The sequence below is a fragment of the Dromaius novaehollandiae genome, chromosome 3 (assembly GCF_036370855.1).
Source record: "Dromaius novaehollandiae isolate bDroNov1 chromosome 3, bDroNov1.hap1, whole genome shotgun sequence".
NCBI lineage: Eukaryota > Metazoa > Chordata > Aves > Casuariiformes > Dromaiidae > Dromaius > Dromaius novaehollandiae.
In genome coordinates this window covers 89,582,918-89,600,522 of record NC_088100.1, presented here as the reverse complement: position 1 = coordinate 89,600,522, position 17,605 = coordinate 89,582,918, and the positions used below count along the sequence as shown (strand labels likewise).

At 40.2% G+C, this 17,605-nt stretch overlaps 1 protein-coding gene across 6 annotated transcripts in view; it reads right to left on the bottom strand.

The window, feature by feature from the left end:
• SPAST (spastin) overlaps window positions 1-13,559 on the bottom strand; it is a 42,161-nt gene extending 28,602 nt beyond the window's left edge. Inside the window, exons 1-4 of one of the 6 annotated variants that reach the window (XM_026102568.2) lie at window positions 12,943-13,558; window positions 9,271-9,357; window positions 7,876-7,959; window positions 2,258-2,353 (exon numbers count right to left, since the gene is read on the bottom strand). In XM_026102568.2, coding sequence (XP_025958353.1) covers window positions 2,258-2,353; window positions 7,876-7,959; window positions 9,271-9,357; window positions 12,943-13,345 — 670 coding nt within the window. In that variant the 5' untranslated portion in view covers window positions 13,346-13,558. Of the gene's footprint in view, window positions 1-2,257; window positions 2,354-7,875; window positions 7,960-9,270; window positions 9,358-12,942 lie in introns of all 6 variants that reach the window. The other 5 variants (XM_026102569.2, XM_026102571.2, XM_026102570.2 and 2 more) reach the window with 5 other exon arrangements.
• Window positions 13,560-17,605: the final 4,046 nt, after the last annotated feature.

Here is a 17,605-nt window from a genome sequence, read left to right as displayed (position 1 = left end):
GGGTTTTCGAAGGATTTATTTTTCATGCCCTGGTACTTTTAAGGTGTGCAACTGTTGTTGTGAAAACAACACCTTTATTACAACATGTATAAGGGAAGAACAATGACAAGGTAATTAACAGATTGAAGCAAGACTGATAAAGTAGTTTAAGAAAGAAAAGTATAGCACCAGCATATTCTTACAAAGAAGCCCCCTTCGAGAGGGAATGAACATCAGCTCTGGGAAGCCAAAGCCAGAAGGAAGCAACACCCTGTTAAGAAATTCACAAGACAGTTAATAGGTTGACTTTCCTGATAATATCCAGGATCTCACACCTGCAGGAAGTCAATACTTTAGGTAAATCTCTGACTTCCAGAAGCTGTTACAAATCTGAAATTTGCCTTCTGATGGAAGAATTGGAGCAAGCTTCTTACAGTCTTGTCCACAGTAACCAGTCAACAGAAGTTTGGTACCTAACTATTTTTGATTGCCTGCTCTTTAATCTCTTTGCCTGTTCTCAGACCCCACCGAGGTGGGGTAAGTGAAAGTTTCTCTATTAGTCTGCACTCCCCCAGGAGGGCCCCTGCAACACATATCTGCCACAGCTTCCAATTTCTTCAACTCCAGGGGCAGCCTTGGAGAAGGGGAAAGGTAAGCTTCTCAGAAAGCAGGAAGAGACAGATTGTCAGGGAAAGGCATCCCCAGAAGATCATGGCCCCTTGCAGTTGTGTCTTCGCTCCTTCCTGCACAGTTCTGAAGTGGTTCAGTCATCCATCTCCTATAGAACACTTCTATAGAAGTATGACTCTATATGGGTAAATTCACCAGCACCACTTTCCAAAAGTCTACCAGCAACAATCACCTCCCTGCTGCAGGAATTTCTGTAAATAAAAGACACCTGCCACAGAGCTGGCAATATGTTTCTTCATTTCCAACAGATATCAATGGATACTCTTTATGCTTTGCTATTGACAGATTCAAGTAACTGACAGATTTAAGAGGAACAAGAGTTCAGTCTAACCTTCTCCTGGAGCATCCAACTCCGAGAAGAGGTGCGGGGGAAAAAAAAAACAAAACAAAACAAAACAAAACAGTACAAATAAAGCCAGCAGGGAAGAGTTTAGAGAAAAAGCTGTTCATACTGAATCAGATGGAGCATCTTATCAACTTTTGTGTACATGTGTACTCATTCAATTTCCAATCAGCCAACTAGGTAAAAATACAGGAGTTGTACTGGCTCATTCTAAAGCAAAGGTTCAATCTACTTAGGAACTTATTTTCAATAGCCATTTTAGCTACAAATGCAAACTAAACTGAACTAGTAAGATTAAAGTGAATAACAAAACATTGTTCCACTAGTTTAACTTCCTCATACATCAGAAGAAAAAGCAAACAATAGGATGCCTTCAGAACTAGAAATGAAGCTAAAAAAATCAAAGGCATGTAGTTTACACTAAGTTTCAAGTTTAATTACTCTAAAAACTGAACACTGTTCTTTATGCAGTAGATGATCTTTGTGAACTCCATTGCCTCTTAACTCTCAATAGTACTTAACATCATTATAATCCATTGTATGAATTAGGAGCTGAGACCACAGTTCTGACAGGAGCTTACTGCTACCTTAAAACATTCCTTGAAAACAATTCAAACTTCACAATAATAACTTTACTCTTATGTACAGATAAAGAGTAAGCTTACTACTTATATTTCTATATTCTTGTACAGGCTCTTGGGAAAAGATAAAAACATTCTCACTTGTCAGAGAAAGTGTATCGCTTTTTCAGAGTTAAAGAAAAAAAACTTAAAGCAACTTCATGCAAATGCATATTCACTCTCTCGATGTTATAAAGCAAGAACTATTTATGCAGGCATAATAGATAACCTATCACTAGAAGCAGTGGTAACTTGCTGATGCCCTTGATTTTTGACATTTCTAAAACAATTATAATTTAATTCCTTTAAGTACATAACATGAGAAGTATTTGCTAAAATGTTGTCTTAGTAAATAGCTTTGGATCCTAATATATGATTTAATAAGGAACAAGGACAGTTGTTTTAAGACCGAACTGCATGCTACAAAATAAAACAGTGTTACCAAAACCATAGAAAAGATGAAATATTTTATATAAAGCCTTGAAAAACAGAAATATGAAACAGAATATGAAATTTAAAAAAAGCTTCTGGGGCCAGAACATAGCATTGCATATTTTTCCTTGCAATATACAAGAAACTGACAGACATCCCCTTAATACTTAGGCACTGGTGAAACCAAACCCACCTGACTGGAGATGTCCATTGCGGCATGCCAGGTTAGTACTGTCATTATAGACCTCCATTTGCGGCTTGGAAATTTGCAAAACTGCCTGCAGCTTCTCTATGCAGTAGACAGAAGGGGGGAGGAAAAAGGACAAAATAAACAAATAAAAAACAAAAATGAACCAAGAAAGTTTATGTATCTTGAACACTCAAAAGTCTACTTTGGTTTTATTCTATTTGACACAGGGTTAGAGATAAAAGGAATATTTCTATCTAATCTACATGTTTAACAAACTTATAAGGAAATTCTGTAAGTGTGTACATGACTGCAAACAGCTTTAAAGCTAGCCATTTATGACTGAGTTACTTAAAACAACCTTCCCAGTCTAGTGATTGTAGTTACTTCCCAAAAGCAATGGTCAAGATTAACTCAATGCTATTAAATGATTTGTGTAGATAACCCATTTCTCAGTCTTCCATGAGGTGTTACTTTTGATCAACAGCAGGAAGTTACTACATTTTTGCATATCAATTGCTTCACTGAAGTAGTAACAACCAGTCCACTTTTTACAGACCTCATCTACTCAAGCAAGACATCACTTAGACGTTAATGAGATGTCTTTCAAACGAAATCTGTATTTAGAAATATAATTGCCTAGGAAGTAAGTCTATAAAATTGTCGTGCAAACAGTGTTCTCTAAGGGGATTAACTTAGTAACATCTTAATAAAAGATTTATAAGATTAAAGATCAAGGAGAAAGAAATTAACTCTAAGAAGTCATGTTAAACTAGCCAAAGCATAAATCAGAGAGAAGAGTAAGGCCTCAAACCAAAAAACAAGAATGAAGTGTCAAGACTATTTGCTCTCTACTGTTCATAGTAGTCAAAAACCTCTAGGTCTCACTTTTGAGGCCCTTCACAACCTCTCCCACCTTTATTCTCCCCCCACCCCCTCTATTATAAATACACCTTTTCTAAAAAAGCAAGCCATACATTGTTGCACTTGCCTCAACTTCTTTAATAACAGTAACCAAGAAGCTGCAGGGAAACAAGTGACCAAGTAGAAGAGAAAGAACCTCTGGCAACATGAAAGCACATACTGCAAGAAAAGCTTAATTCTACTTAAAATCTAAACAGACAAGACCATATATGCCTCAAATTAAGGGAGGAGCACCATTCAGAGCTTGCAGATCAGACAACCAATAAGCTAAAAACACTTCATTAGTTCCACTTATTAGCTTATTACAATTCTTTTTCCCATCTCTCTGCTCCATTTCTTTCGTCTGTCTGCTCCTGATCACTCAATAGCTTAGCTTCCCCCAAAAGCATTTTCACACCTAGTGGTTTAAATGATGGTTTAATAATAATGTCCAAATTGAACAAGATGCAGTTTAGGGTGAAAACTCTATAACTAGGCGAGCATGAAAATCTGAAGTTCAGATTAGCATGTGTGCACCCTAAGCTTACTGAGTTTTAAGCTGAACACAGTGAAGAGTTGAACAGACTAAAACTGAAAATTAGTCATACGAGAGCAGTCTGCAAACAAGCCCAAGTTCTGTAAGTTTATTTCTAAAAGAAAAAAAAAAAAAAAAAAGTCCCCTTAGTATGATTACCCACAGTGTCACAGCACACTGCAGGTGATGGCAGAACAATCCACTCCCTGCCCAATGCATGCAACCTGAAAGGAAAGTATGCAGAGAAGCTCAGGAAACAAAATGACTATTCAAAGACTTGATAAACCACCAGGTAATCTGTTAAGTTTTGGATAGCCTTTCTGAATTTTATAAAGAAACTCTAGTGAGTGTCCCCAGTAAACTGGCTTGGGCAGGAATTCTGGAAATGCTATTTGCTTCAGTACTATAGTTTGAGTCTGGGGTTTTACCAGAATGATCAACTCTTATACTTCCATGACAGTTCCACATACTCAGGAACTCTGAAGTTGCAACAGAAATCCATACATCTCTGTGTAATCCAACTGTTGTCCAGTTTCAGTTTACAGTGTCCTCCCATCATGTTACATATTAACATGCCATTTCAATATGCCACATAAAATTACATAATGCAAATACACCACTTTTCTTAAGAAGCAGTGTAGCTGTACAGTGCTTTGGAATAAAGAAAATAAATTTATTAAATATTATCCCAGGGAATTAACAGGACATCTTATCTCCTTCCATTTAAATGCTTTCTTCCTATGTCTCCAGAAATAAATAAATAAAATTACAGAATCTCATTCCTCTTTTTTTCCTTAGTGAAGCAACATTGACATAAATCTTACAGAAGCTGCAATTACCACCGCAGTTCACTCAACTTTTAACTTCTCCGTCAACCTAGTGAATAAAAACCACTGTAGCTGTCTGCTCATTTAAGTGACACTAGGATTTGACTAAAAGGTAACTTCACTTCTTAAAAACTTATGCCAGAACACAAAGCTGAAGCAAAACACCATCTCCTCCAAGAAAATGGGAGAATTCCAAAGGGTGTCCATTGAATCCCCGTGCCTCAGCCTGGGCAGAATTATTACCAAAGAGGACACTGGTGAAAGATACTTGAGTTGTGTGCATGTAAACCTCTTTCAACCAAAATACTGAAGTTACATGTAGTAACAGAAAGGCACTTGTGCTGGCAAAATCCACCCCCCTACAGAAAGGGCCTCTGAAATGGGAAAACTCAGATTGATACAGAACCTGCATAGTTTTAGAATTAAATAGCATTGCACTGGATATTGTTTTCTACAGTCAAAACATAAAACCTCAAGCAATCTCCTCCTGTAACTCTAAATATACCAAATATGATGGTTCTAACATGAGTGATCAGTCATCCAGGCCATCACTGGGAAGATCAGGTCTATAAAGACTGTCAGAGTAGGATTTATCCACTCATCTAAATAACTGTGCACAGCTAACACCCCCTAAACCACAGTACATCCATCCCCTACCAAAATAGGGGCATCCGCCCTTCAAATATAGTAGAATTTGGAAATTCTCAGGTAGCTACCATAACTCAGTATTGTCATTGGACTGCCAAAATGATCAAGTCACCTTGAGGTGCTCTGAGGCATATCTGGAATAACTTCAGCTTCCAAGTAGCATCATAGTATAGCTTTAAACAGAGTACAATACAGTAATTTAGACTCAAGATGAAGACAGAGATCAAAATAGCAACGCCAATATCCAAGATAAGTAGCTACATCCTCCTGGTCAAAAACACCTCAAAATCAAAGCGCTGAGTGCTTTTAAGGGGCGCTCATAATGCATGTGATTTAATTTCCACTTTCTGCTTATTACCAATGTTACTTGCTTGGCTGGATGGAATTTCAGTTAGGTAATCTGCAGTCATGTATTAGCCTAACAAACAGGATGAAGTATTTGATATTATTACCTATTTTAAGTCTGTTTTATCTCACAATGAAGGACTTACCTACTTTTCCTTCAGAAACAGGGAAATTCCACAGGGCAAGAACACTCCCTCCCCTTGCAAAACCTTTTTGCTTGACATCAAGAGTTGGATTCAGGGGCAAATTATTTTTAAAAATTGTAGTCGCTTCAAAAGCCTCAGATTTAGTTGAACTAGAAAAGTGTCTATATGCCACTTAAACACCAACTATCTGTATTACTACAGGTCACACATTAAGAGCCATCTTCAAAATCGCAGAACAAGCAACACAACTCCAAATTACCTAAAATTTCTACAGGGTCCGTATAAAATGACATGCGAAGTGACAAAAACAGATGCTTTAAACTATTTAAAGTGGGTTATATGGTTTAACAAATACTGCTCAAACAGATCCATGACGATTCAAGCTTGCAGGGATTAAGTCAATTGTAAAACCTCTCTGAAGAGCCTCATTTTCCTTCATAAAGGGAAAATGTGTATTTCACCTGCTCCTTCCTATCCTAATTTTGCTCTCAAGTACATCATCTGAGGCAGATTCTTACTGGTAAGTTGAACAAGAATCTATGTAGAATAGAGTACTAAATTTAACATAATTTCTAATGTCACTTGAATTCAAAGTTCAAAAAAACATATTTGATACCAACTGATTATACAATAAACACTACTCTATCCATTCACCTTTCAACTTGCACTCTGGATGATGAATACAAATAGCACACAATCATGCATTATGGTATTAAAGCTGAATATACTAGCTTGACTCCAACTTTAGTGCTTCTGTAATTTTTACGCTTTTTATCTTCTCAGTCAGAACATGGCAGGTAAGCAACCCATCCACAAGCACTACTACAATGAGACAAACAAGGATGAAGCACTAGCCACAAAATTAATACACACATTGCTACTAAAAGGTTTAGAGAACAGCAACATTAAAAAAAATTCCTAGCTACTTGTTATAATTAGAATGTCAACAACAGGCCATATCTTGTCAATGATGGTTAGTGTGAAATCACTTCCACTCTTTCGCTCCTCAGTTTATATTCCCTCTGGGAGTCAGCCCTAACCATAGGGAGCAGAAAATATCTTCTCTGAATATACTGAGATTCTACTATCAAAAAGCTATACTAAAAGATAGAAGCTGGAAGCCTGTTCCACCCAATGTTCCCTTCACATGTTAACAAAAAGGGCTAAGGACACGAAGAACTCCAGGAAAACAAAAAGGATTCACTTTCTTGTGGCCATCATAACTTCCTTGTCAATCACCGATTAAGACCTAAGAATCACTAAGTGTAGCAGAAAAGAGGAACATGAGCTTTCCTGACTGCTCTATAGGCTTCTAAGGCTAACTTAGTAGCGCTCTAAACACAATGCAAGATGAAAGCAGCACATGCACAAACTAAACAAAACAAAAAGCCACCTCAAAAAGCGCAGTTTTGTGTTGTGCATTCCAACCCTAGAACTTTAGAACTGCTTCCAGCTCAGTCAGTAAAATGGAAACAAGGATATTTATTGCTCTTTAGGGGAGAACCAACACATGTACTTGAGTTTATCATGCACAGTAAGATGCCTCTTCCAAGCTCCACATTTTATTTAGTGCATTAAGAACTCAGATATACCAATTAATTTTGATAGAGCTAAAACTATACATCATCATGCTTCTGAAAAGACGTGATCTTACCTGCTGGTCTTAAAATAGAACATGACTAGCTGAAGACTGCAAGAATTAGGATTTCATAACCTTATGGTCTACATAATGTTGAAGAACTGTTATTACAATACGTGCAATAATCAAGAAAAATGTTATAAACATAAAAGCAGAAATAACAGTAATAGGAAATAATTACACTTACAATAGCATAATCAAGTGTTCACAATCAGCAATACATCATAAGTTGTACTACAATTAACGGAAATTCTAAATTCACTCCAGCATAGACAAGGCCTCCTCAGTTTGTGAAGTCAAGCATGCCACAGTATACAGACTTCTCAGTTACTTTTGCACCCCCCCCCCCTTTTTTTTTTTTTTTTTTAAGGCATAGGGAAGTGAATCATGAAATTCTGGCTTCAAAAGCCAACAAAATCATTGAAAAATATTAAACTCAGCTATAACCAAACTTAAGAGACCCTATACATACAATGACTCCTTCACTTTGAAATTTGCAAAGTAATATTTTAAAAGAGTGTATTACGTGAAGTTGTGCAAATAATGACAAACTTTCCAAAGTCATGAATAGTAACAGGTACCTAAAAGCTGCAAGCGATCCTTGGCCATTGCCAAATTTGTCATCATTTTAGACTGCAGACGTCGAGCCCGTTCACACTGATCACCTTACAGGGAAAAATCAATATTAAATCAGAAATTGGCAAATTAGAATTTTTAAGTGCTAGAATACTGTCATCCAGCCTTCCCTCCTCTTCCGCCCACCCCTTATCTACCCTCACCACTGAGGAACTTCACTGCAAAAAAATCAGAAAAAAAATATATCCTAAGGCTTTATATTTAATCAAGATTTTGAAATTAGCTGTCACTATCTGCTTTAAAACATTGACTGTACAGAGTGGGGAACTTTAGCAATGTGTTGTTTTGCATATTCTCTGACATTTCATGCGAGCCCAATATCTACTCTTTTTCTTTGCATTTTTCTAAACAGCTGTCAAGTAAGAAAGATTTTTTTAAAAGCTTGAAAAGTGAGTGAGAGGCAAGTACAATTCAAAAAAAATTACTTCAGCAAAATTAACAGATTTAAATTCAGTTGACTGTGTCCCTTTACATTTCAAAGCATGTGGAATTACAGACAGTAATATTACTTCCTACAAACAATGTCCAATTCAAACTTTTTTTTTGTTTTTTAATTATGCTCAGTCAGACAGGTTGTTGTTGTAGAAGTAACATGTCAATATATACTGTCCAAAAAATTTTAAAAACATAGTAGAGAAACAAAATAGTGACCTGGGAAAGAAGTTCCAGGTGTGAAGTTTTACAGGTTTTTGGGCTTTTTTTTTTTTTTTTTTTTGGGGGGGGTGGTAAAAATGTTCTGAGGACAGGGATTCTCAGTAAGCCCTTCACTACAAATGTTTCTGCACAGTACATATCTGCTTCTATACTAGAGCTTAAAATGCTTCCCTATACAATAGACAGCTTTTTTCTTTTGTTGGAAGTGTTCAGATATTTTGGCATAAGCTATTCAGAAACACAGTACTAGACCATTCCAGAAATTTTTGTTTGTTTGTTTATATTGAAGGGTATACAAAATTCTGCAGGTGTGAGAACACAAATGCATCCATGACTCAACTTTAGCAAATCAAATTGGAACTTGCATAATGGGGATGCCAAAGTATTAAGAAATTAGCTATTTTACTTAGGAATTTTCACAAACTGCTTATGATTTTGGATAGCCTGAAACCATTTGGAGCAAGACATATAAATGCTACACCTTTCAACATTAAGATAGAAGAAAAATGGACCAGTATTCACCTACAGCTCAAACGAGAATGAGAAACACACCTTTATGTGCTCACACAGCAGACAGTTCCTAGTGCCTGTCATATTCAGCACTATTGATTCCTCACTTTGAGAAAGCCATAACCAGTAGTGATCAATATGGTAAATCTTTTCCACAGCACTCAAAACTGGCTTACCTTGACCAATAACTATGACAGCTATTCCTTTTTCCAGTTCTTCAATTCCCTTCTTATACCATTCAACAGCTTGTTCCTTTTGTCCTGCTTAAAAAGGAAGTGAACCCATTATTTTCTGTAATGAATTAAAGTTTAGGAATGGTTCCATATAATGCTGCATACAACAAGAGGATGGAACATATATTTGAATAAAACTATATGATTTAAAGAAACACTTAAAGGGACACTGCCAACTTTATTTCTACTTAGTTTCAAATAAGCTTTTCCATGAAAAATAAGAACTACACCAGCCTCAAATCACTTTTGCCTGTTTTAAGAATATTTCTCCAACCACCTTAAAGAGATCACTTCCCTTAAAAAGCTCTAAACTACATGTATTCTCAGCAGAAATATTGAAATTAACAGTTTTTCTTTTAGCATACCAAACCAAAATATTCCTCTGAATCTTCCAATGACATCCAATACTGAGAACATGACAATTCAAGAAGATAAGCAATGAGAGACATCTTTTCCTCTGACAATCAACTTCTGCAGTGCTCCATCTTTAGCTAACTTTTGTATGGTATCAGCTTGTTTTTCATAGGTATATTTCCTTGATTGTTCATCCTATCATGAATTTTTAGTATTGCAGGTATCTGTCAACCTTTGCATGAAGCACAATGCATGTAGAATGGAGAGTACACCACAGTGCACAACTTCATAAGTGGACATTACAGTAAATAAAACAATGAACACACCAATACATACCCTAGGCTGTCTGATACCACGTCAGCAAATGAAAGATATTGAAAATACTCAGATCTACTTCATCTCTCCCCCCCCTTCTGTAGATACTCTGCATCCAGAAGATACTTCATTGCATACTGAAATATATTTTTGAAAGTTAGGTATGCTACACTAAGAATCCCTTTCTACAAAGGAATATCATCAGGTATTCTAATTTAAACCTGGCAAGCATTAACAAGCTACTAGTGCTAAAAGATGCAAAAATGTCTAGAACAAGGTCATCAGATATTGTCAGCCTAGTTTCAGATAAGAATGTTTCACAGAGCTATTTGTAAGTGCCAGTTATGAGCGACTGTGTTGCTTCTGCATTCAAACTTTGAGAACTTCAGTCCCAAATCTATTTTCTAGAAAATTTGAATGTCAGTAAAATATTTAAATACACTTCCAGAATCCTCTTAATGGCTTTCTCTTTCTCATCTCCAGTTGCAAAATCTGTTTGCAATATTTGGCAAATTACCCTGTGCTGGTAATTCCATGCTTTGCTCTTCTTACCAATGTAAGCTACCGGAGCAGCGTCTTCCTATAGTTATGTACATCACACACATTGGGAATCATTTTATTACTGTACTTTTCCTGCCAGCCTCCCACATCCCAGTTGTTAAGGACAACACTATATAAATGAAATAATGCAGGCTGAGTAACTTTGATCCTCCCTGTAGCCTTCTTTAAACTTCTCCTCATCCCTGTCACCTACAGAAAGTTTCAACTTCAGTGCAAGTCTAATGCTGCTTATAGCTATTACAAATCAAATTAAAAATGATTCAAGTCAGCTTTGCCTACAGAATTCTGAAGGGCAGTTGTGAACATGCCAAACATTTTAATAAAACCCCATGCCCACCCTCTAGCTAGAGAAGTTTTAAAAGCAACACACCAGACCTGTTGGCAAAGACAGTGCTCTGAAAGTGCACAGAGTAACTTATTAGTTTTCAGTCACTAAGACTTTAAAAATACAAAAAAAGAAAACCCACACACTTCTTCAGAAATCATTGGCTTGCCTTCTCAGTCCCATAGAAAAGTGGAGTATTAAGCCTGATTTTGAAGATACCAAAAAAGAACATGAGTTTCCCTTACAATTTAGGAGCATAAAAATTAACATTACAAGTGTTATCATAATTACTGAAGCACACAGCTTCCAGAATAGCAAGAACTCCACATAATTAATAGAATGAGACACTTCAGAAATATCAACCATTTCATATACTATGCCTTTCTATTCAAAGTTATAAAAAAAAATTTAAATAACAAATACATTCAGACGTATGCATGTATTCCAGTCCTATGACCCATAAGGAGAAATAAGCAAAGAACAAATCTATGTATTAAAACAAAGCAAGTTCTTTCCCAGCAGAATGAAAATTACAGCTGCAGGGCTGTAACAGCTTTGCAGCTGCTTGTGTTAGCAGCAGGGATCTTTTTTCTCACTAAGTGTTCACCTCGTACAACTAATTCAAATACGATAACTCCAGAAAGAGCAAAAATAAAAAAAGTCACACAACACGATAAGAATCAAGATTTGAAGGTTTAACTTTCAATCCTTATAACTTATAACCATCAATGGTTATAAGACACAACAGCATAACAGGTGCCTGGTAATTTAAGGTTTAGCTACACTTCAGAGCAGTCATCAACAATACTAAAGTTTTAAGCTACCTTGAGCCTCGAGTTCTTTCTTGCTTTGCTCCTGCAGCCCTCAAATTCTCTTGTATTCCAGATCTTCTCTGACCTAACCCTGCTGCACATACTTCTTCCAGAGCCAACCACTGCCACCCCCAAACTGTCAATGCAAAGCAAGAAACATCCATCGCCTAATGATGCACTCAACATGAAGCTTCTACAGAAGCTCTATCCCCGATATATTTTTAACCTCCTTCTCTAGGACACCACCGTTTCATTAAAACTCTACTGAATATTAGGGCATATATGAGAAAATACAGATGTTTACAGGGAAGTTTAAAACTCAGGACAGCATGTCCCAAAAGACTACCTTTCAAACACTGGTAGAGCTGTGTTGCTGCATTTTGACCAAACAGCTAGATCAAATATACTAGCAATTGCTCTCATTTTTGTTTTTGTTCTTGTTTGAATCCTCTAGACAAAAAAAAAAAAAAAAAAAAAAAACCTTCATTCGCTTAGTCGAACCCCAAACACTCTTCTTAAGGTTCATTAGTCGCAGAGCCATATTTTTAAGAGCAAATGTGCAAAAAAGCTTAAGAAAAAAAAGTGTATTAGAAAAGCAACTTCCAAGATAAGAATAAATACTTCTTTCCTTAAGAGTCAGATGACCCAACATGGGCAGATTGTGAGCCAAGCTTCCAGAAGACTCACCTAAACACTTAAATAGTTTGTAAGACAGTACATTAAAGGATGCACTTAGAGTATTGTTCTGAGGACTTGTGTTGGCCAGGTGACTTGGTTAAACCGAAATCTAGTTAAAGACACACGCACACACCCGTAATTCTTAACCACCTTACCCAGACCTGTGAATTAAAAATGCAATTTACAATTATTACACTGAAGTGCAAAGGCTTGCTTTGCAGCGAAAACGCCGTTCGGGCCGCAGCCTCTCGATCAAGCCTGCACCTTGTTTCATCAACAAGCGAGGCAGGAAGCAGATCCCGCTCGGAGGCGGCAGCAGGGCACTGCAGCTTCCACTCCAACCCTTTCAAGCCTGTACTTCTTACGGAGGCAGTTAAACAGGTAAATAAAACGACCCGGCGAGCAGGCTGCCCGGGCTGGGCCCGCTCAGCCCTCCCGACGCGCCACTGCCCGACACAAAGCGGGAGAAGCCGCCGGGCCCGCAGTGCCGCCGGGGCAGCATGGCGCGGGGGGAGGGGGCGGCGGCGGCGCCCGGCCCCGGCCCCAGCCCCAGCCCCGGCCCTCTCCTACCTCTCTCGTCCTCGTCGATGCGCAGCGCCATGGAGATGCACTCGAAGGCCCGCTTGTGACAGGCCCGCACCGTCTCGGGCGCCCCGCCGGGCTCGGGCGCGTCGCCGGCCGCGGCCCTGCTGCCCTTGGCGGCCATGAGGGCGCCGCGGGAGAGGCGCTCGCAGAGCCAGGCGAAGAGCAGCCCCAGCTGGAAGGCGACGAAGCGGAGCAGGGCGAAGGCAGCGAAGAGCGGGTACGAGAAGTAGTACAGGTTCCGCTTGTGCGGGGACGCCGCCGCCGCCCCCGCCGGCGGCACAGGGGGAGCCGGCCCGGGCGGCGCGGAGCGGGAGGCCCCGGCGGCCGGGGCCGAGGAGCTGGAGCCGGCTGAGCCCTTCTTTTTCCCTCGGCCGCCCGGAGAATTCATTCACCGCCGTCGCCATAACCCGCTGCCGCCGACTGACAACAACCGGCCATGGCGGCGGCGACAACGCCCCTTTCTCTCGGCCCCGCCAATGGGGGGGAGAGGGGGGAGCGCGCAGCGGCGGTTGCTGGGTACGAGAGGACGTAGCCGCCCCCGGCGCCGCTATTGTTGACGCGCCGCAGCGGAGGCGACAATAGGAGGCGGGGCTGCCGCCTACAGCTCCCAGCGTGCCCCGCCCCCCGCGCCGGGGCGGTGCTCGAGACACACAACCCCCCCCGGTAGGCACGCCTTAGCGCTTCGTTCCGGGCGGCCTGCCGACACCCCCGCCGCGGGGCACACTGGGAAATGTAGTCGCGGGGGTGAGGACGCCTCAGGGGCGCGGCGGCCTCACCGGCGCCCCCTCCCCCCGCCGAGCACCGCAGTTGGGCTCCGGCGTAGCCGCCGGCTGTGGGGCGTGGCGGTCTCTCGGGGCGAGCAGGCAGCCGTTAACGGTCAGCGGCCACCGCCGCGTGGCCCATGGCGGCGCGCCGGTCTTCTGGGCCGAGGGAGCGGCGGGCCGCAAGGGACGGCCCTGAAGCATGGCGAGGCCGGAGGGCGTCCCCAGCGGGGCGGCTCTGCGGCACCGAGGGGCATGGCCCTCGCCGCTGCAGAGCTATCTGAGGACGGCAGCAAGCTGTTTCAGTGCTGATTTAGTCTGTTCGAGTTCAGGACAACGGAACCCACCAGGTGGAAACACGATGAATAATTTAAAGAATGAATTATTCTAACGGAGCTTGTGAATCACACTGCAGGCAAAATACAGCATAGATAAATCATACTTTCTGTTTACAATCATTTTTAGATTGAGAAAAGCAGGGTTCCTGGTAATTTCCTCTGTCAAAATTAAAGGCCCCTCAATTAGAGATGTGTAATAGCTAGCAGGTTACTTTTTCCATCTTCCTGCCACTGTAGATTTGCCCCCTAGAGAATTATTCTTAAGTGCTTTGTCTACTCCAAATTTAAGTAATCAAAGTGACAGACTTTGTCCCTTTATGTGGAAGAAACTACCGTAATTGAATATACATTATAGATATGAAACTTGATAAAAAAAAATCTTACTCTTGCTCCACCCTCATGACAAATATGAATATCCAGCTGTCACAGTCACCTTTATCAATTATTTACCCAACTATCTCTTTCTGAATGTTTCCTGATGGGAGAGATCCTCCAGCTTTCCACTCCTTTTGTTATGTGAACAGCTGTCAAATACTTTGGTGCTATGAACAAGGACAGACATGCATATACGAGGATTCCCAAGGTCTGTGCCTAGTTTTGCTACTGATATCCAATACTATAGCAGACCCCTTTTTTCTTTTTACTTTGTCATGTGCTCAGAGTTCTGCAAATAAAATACCAAGTTGCTTCTTTTACATTATGAAATACCATATTTCTCTTTCACCCTATAACTCTGTATAGCAATCTAGACTGTTTCAAAAGCACAGAAAGGTATTATCAATCAATCCAGTGCACCAGCCAGCTTTGCCATTTTATAGCAAAGTATTGGGGGGGGGGGGTGATTTTAATTAAAAGGATATGCCAGATTGAAATCACTACTGTCCCCTACTGTTTATCTTCTTTTCCTAAGTTACCATCACTCTACAATTTTTTGTTTGCTTATGCCACATACAGTCATTTCTAGTAAAGACAACTTCCCTGATAACATGTTTTTTTCTTAAATTACGGAAGAGAGCGCTTTTAACTACAACACTGAGGAAGTTTTATTACCATATAAAATACAGAATCTTATAACCATATAAAATAATCCTATTCATGACCTAGAACCATTATTAGATAAGGACAATAGAACCGTTATTAGATAAAGACAGTAGAACTGTGACACAAACAATGCAGTACGGTTCATTAAGTATTTTTCTTCTGTATTTGGAAATCAGGATGATGTATTTCTATAGTAAAAATATAATGAAGTATTTTGCAGTCTGTTCATAACTTGAATATTGTTTAACTTCAGCTGCTGAGTATACCTAATTGGCCTTAAAAAATATCTGACATAATGGTTTACTGACCTTAAAATTCAATGAATTTGGAAATAGCAAAGAAACCTAAAACAGTTCTAATATGTAGCATTCAAAAACGTCATTTGGAATAAACCACGTGACTACAGATTGCTCGTTTACAGTCTGTACCGTCTGTATTATCTGTCTGCCATCTACAGTATCACCCCACACAAAAGAATAGAAAAGCTGGTGGAGGAATAAATTATTCATGAATTGAAGAAAAAAGTTGAATGGCATTAGGAAGAGTTCATGGGCAGCAAGTCTGAAACAATCCTGACTACTCAATCTATTCCATTACTTTAATTAAAAATATATATATATATAAAAACATAACGTTTGTGAAAGGCATTTGACTATGTTATGGCAATAAAATGTAAAATTATGTAGTAATAAACAATGCACATATTAGGCCATTAATAACTTGCTAAGCCAAAACAGTTTAAAAACTAGACATCAGACAGGAATTGTGAGGACATGATAGTGCTTTTAGTGAGAACCTAAATTGATTCAAGACTTGTCACTATGAAATACTTTAATGATCTGTGAGTCAGTTTAATCACCCTCCCCTGCTATTTTAAGCTGGCTCTGGTATTCATTGCATCTGTCCATAAACTATTCTACTTGATAACCTGGCATAAAATTAATGCATTAAAAAAAATTGTTTTACTTCTTCCTGAAGATTGAAGATTCATAAAATACAGGAGATAAAACACGGTATCTTAGCAAAACATTTAGGAATCTGAGTACCGAGATCATAGGAATTAGGAAGGGGCAACTACATTGACTCACAACTTACCTTTTCACAACATGTAAATCATAGGAAACCTTTTCTCACTCCCAACATAGTATTATAACAAAAACCTAATACAATACAGTATGTATAAATGGGAGATTAGGGACAAGAGGATTATTCTGTAGCCATTGCTACAACAAATCCAGATATACTACATATAGTTTTAGCATTCACATTTTAGAAAATATGATGAAAAATTGGAGGGTAGAAGAGAGCCCCAAAACATAAGTGAGGAGAACAGCTTTCTCCTTCACCCCTCCTTAGTATTCCTCTTTTGTATGTTTTAGAAAATGAGTCTCAGGATTTTACCTTCTGTGTTTTCACCTAGCCTCCTTGTGGCCCAGGACACCAGCTTAGGTTGCCAGCACTCTCTACTCAAATTGACGTAAGGCCAGCAGGCTGTTCTGCTACGTTTCCAAATCCTGCAGTTGAATATCAGCTCTGGGACTACTTACACCATACTTGTTGAGCCTGCTTATCATACTGACAATATTGTCAATTCTGTAATCATCAGTTCATTTCTAATTCACCAAAGTAACCACGCTTCCATCATCACCATTAAGAACCAGATGATACTTCGAGGGTAGACTAATGAGAACATGGCATTTATCTTATTTCTAGTATTGCTCATCTTTTAACAGCATGAGCTAGATCGTTCACGAACGTTGTTGTGTCACAGGAGCAAGAGAGCAGGAAAAAAGCATAGGCTTTGTGAAACAAAAAAGTGTTTGTATAGTTTCTCCAAAAGAAGACTACAAGAATAAGCCAAAAATAAAAGCTACTGAAGCCCTTTTTAATCTAGTAGCAGAAAAGATATTGCCAGTCACAAAAGCTAATTCCTAATGAAAAAACACAAAGAAAGAAATCAGGCATAAATTTTCAAAATTAGAGCAATTTATGACAGTACTGTTTCCCAACCAGTAACCCACACAGCCCTGGGAGGTCACCGCAGCAATAAACCCGCCTTTTCCACTCGAGAACCGGCCGCGGCAGTCACTGTGTGCAGCCACCACCGGGACCTTCCCAACCGCCAAACAGCGCGCAGCTCGGCTCGCATCTGCGCGCACAGGCTGCCGCGGGCCCGCCTTCCGCCTGCCCGTGGGGGCGCAGGGCAGCTCACTCGCTCCCAGCCAGGGGTGTTTACCGAAACCCCGAACGCCTTACCGAAACACCCAAACGCTGCCTGAGGGCGGGCAATAACAGACAGCCGCGCCGTGCCCTCGCCCCGCCACTACGAGGAGGAGCTCCTGCGGGCCCACCCACCAATAGGACGGCCGAGGAGGGCGGAAGCCCCGCCCCCTGTGACGTCCCGCGCCGGCCCTCTTGAGCTTCCCTCCCCTCCCCCCTCTCCGCACGCTGGCTACTGCGGACGAGCGGGTCTCCACCCCGCACAGGCGCAGTTCGCCCGGGAGTGGG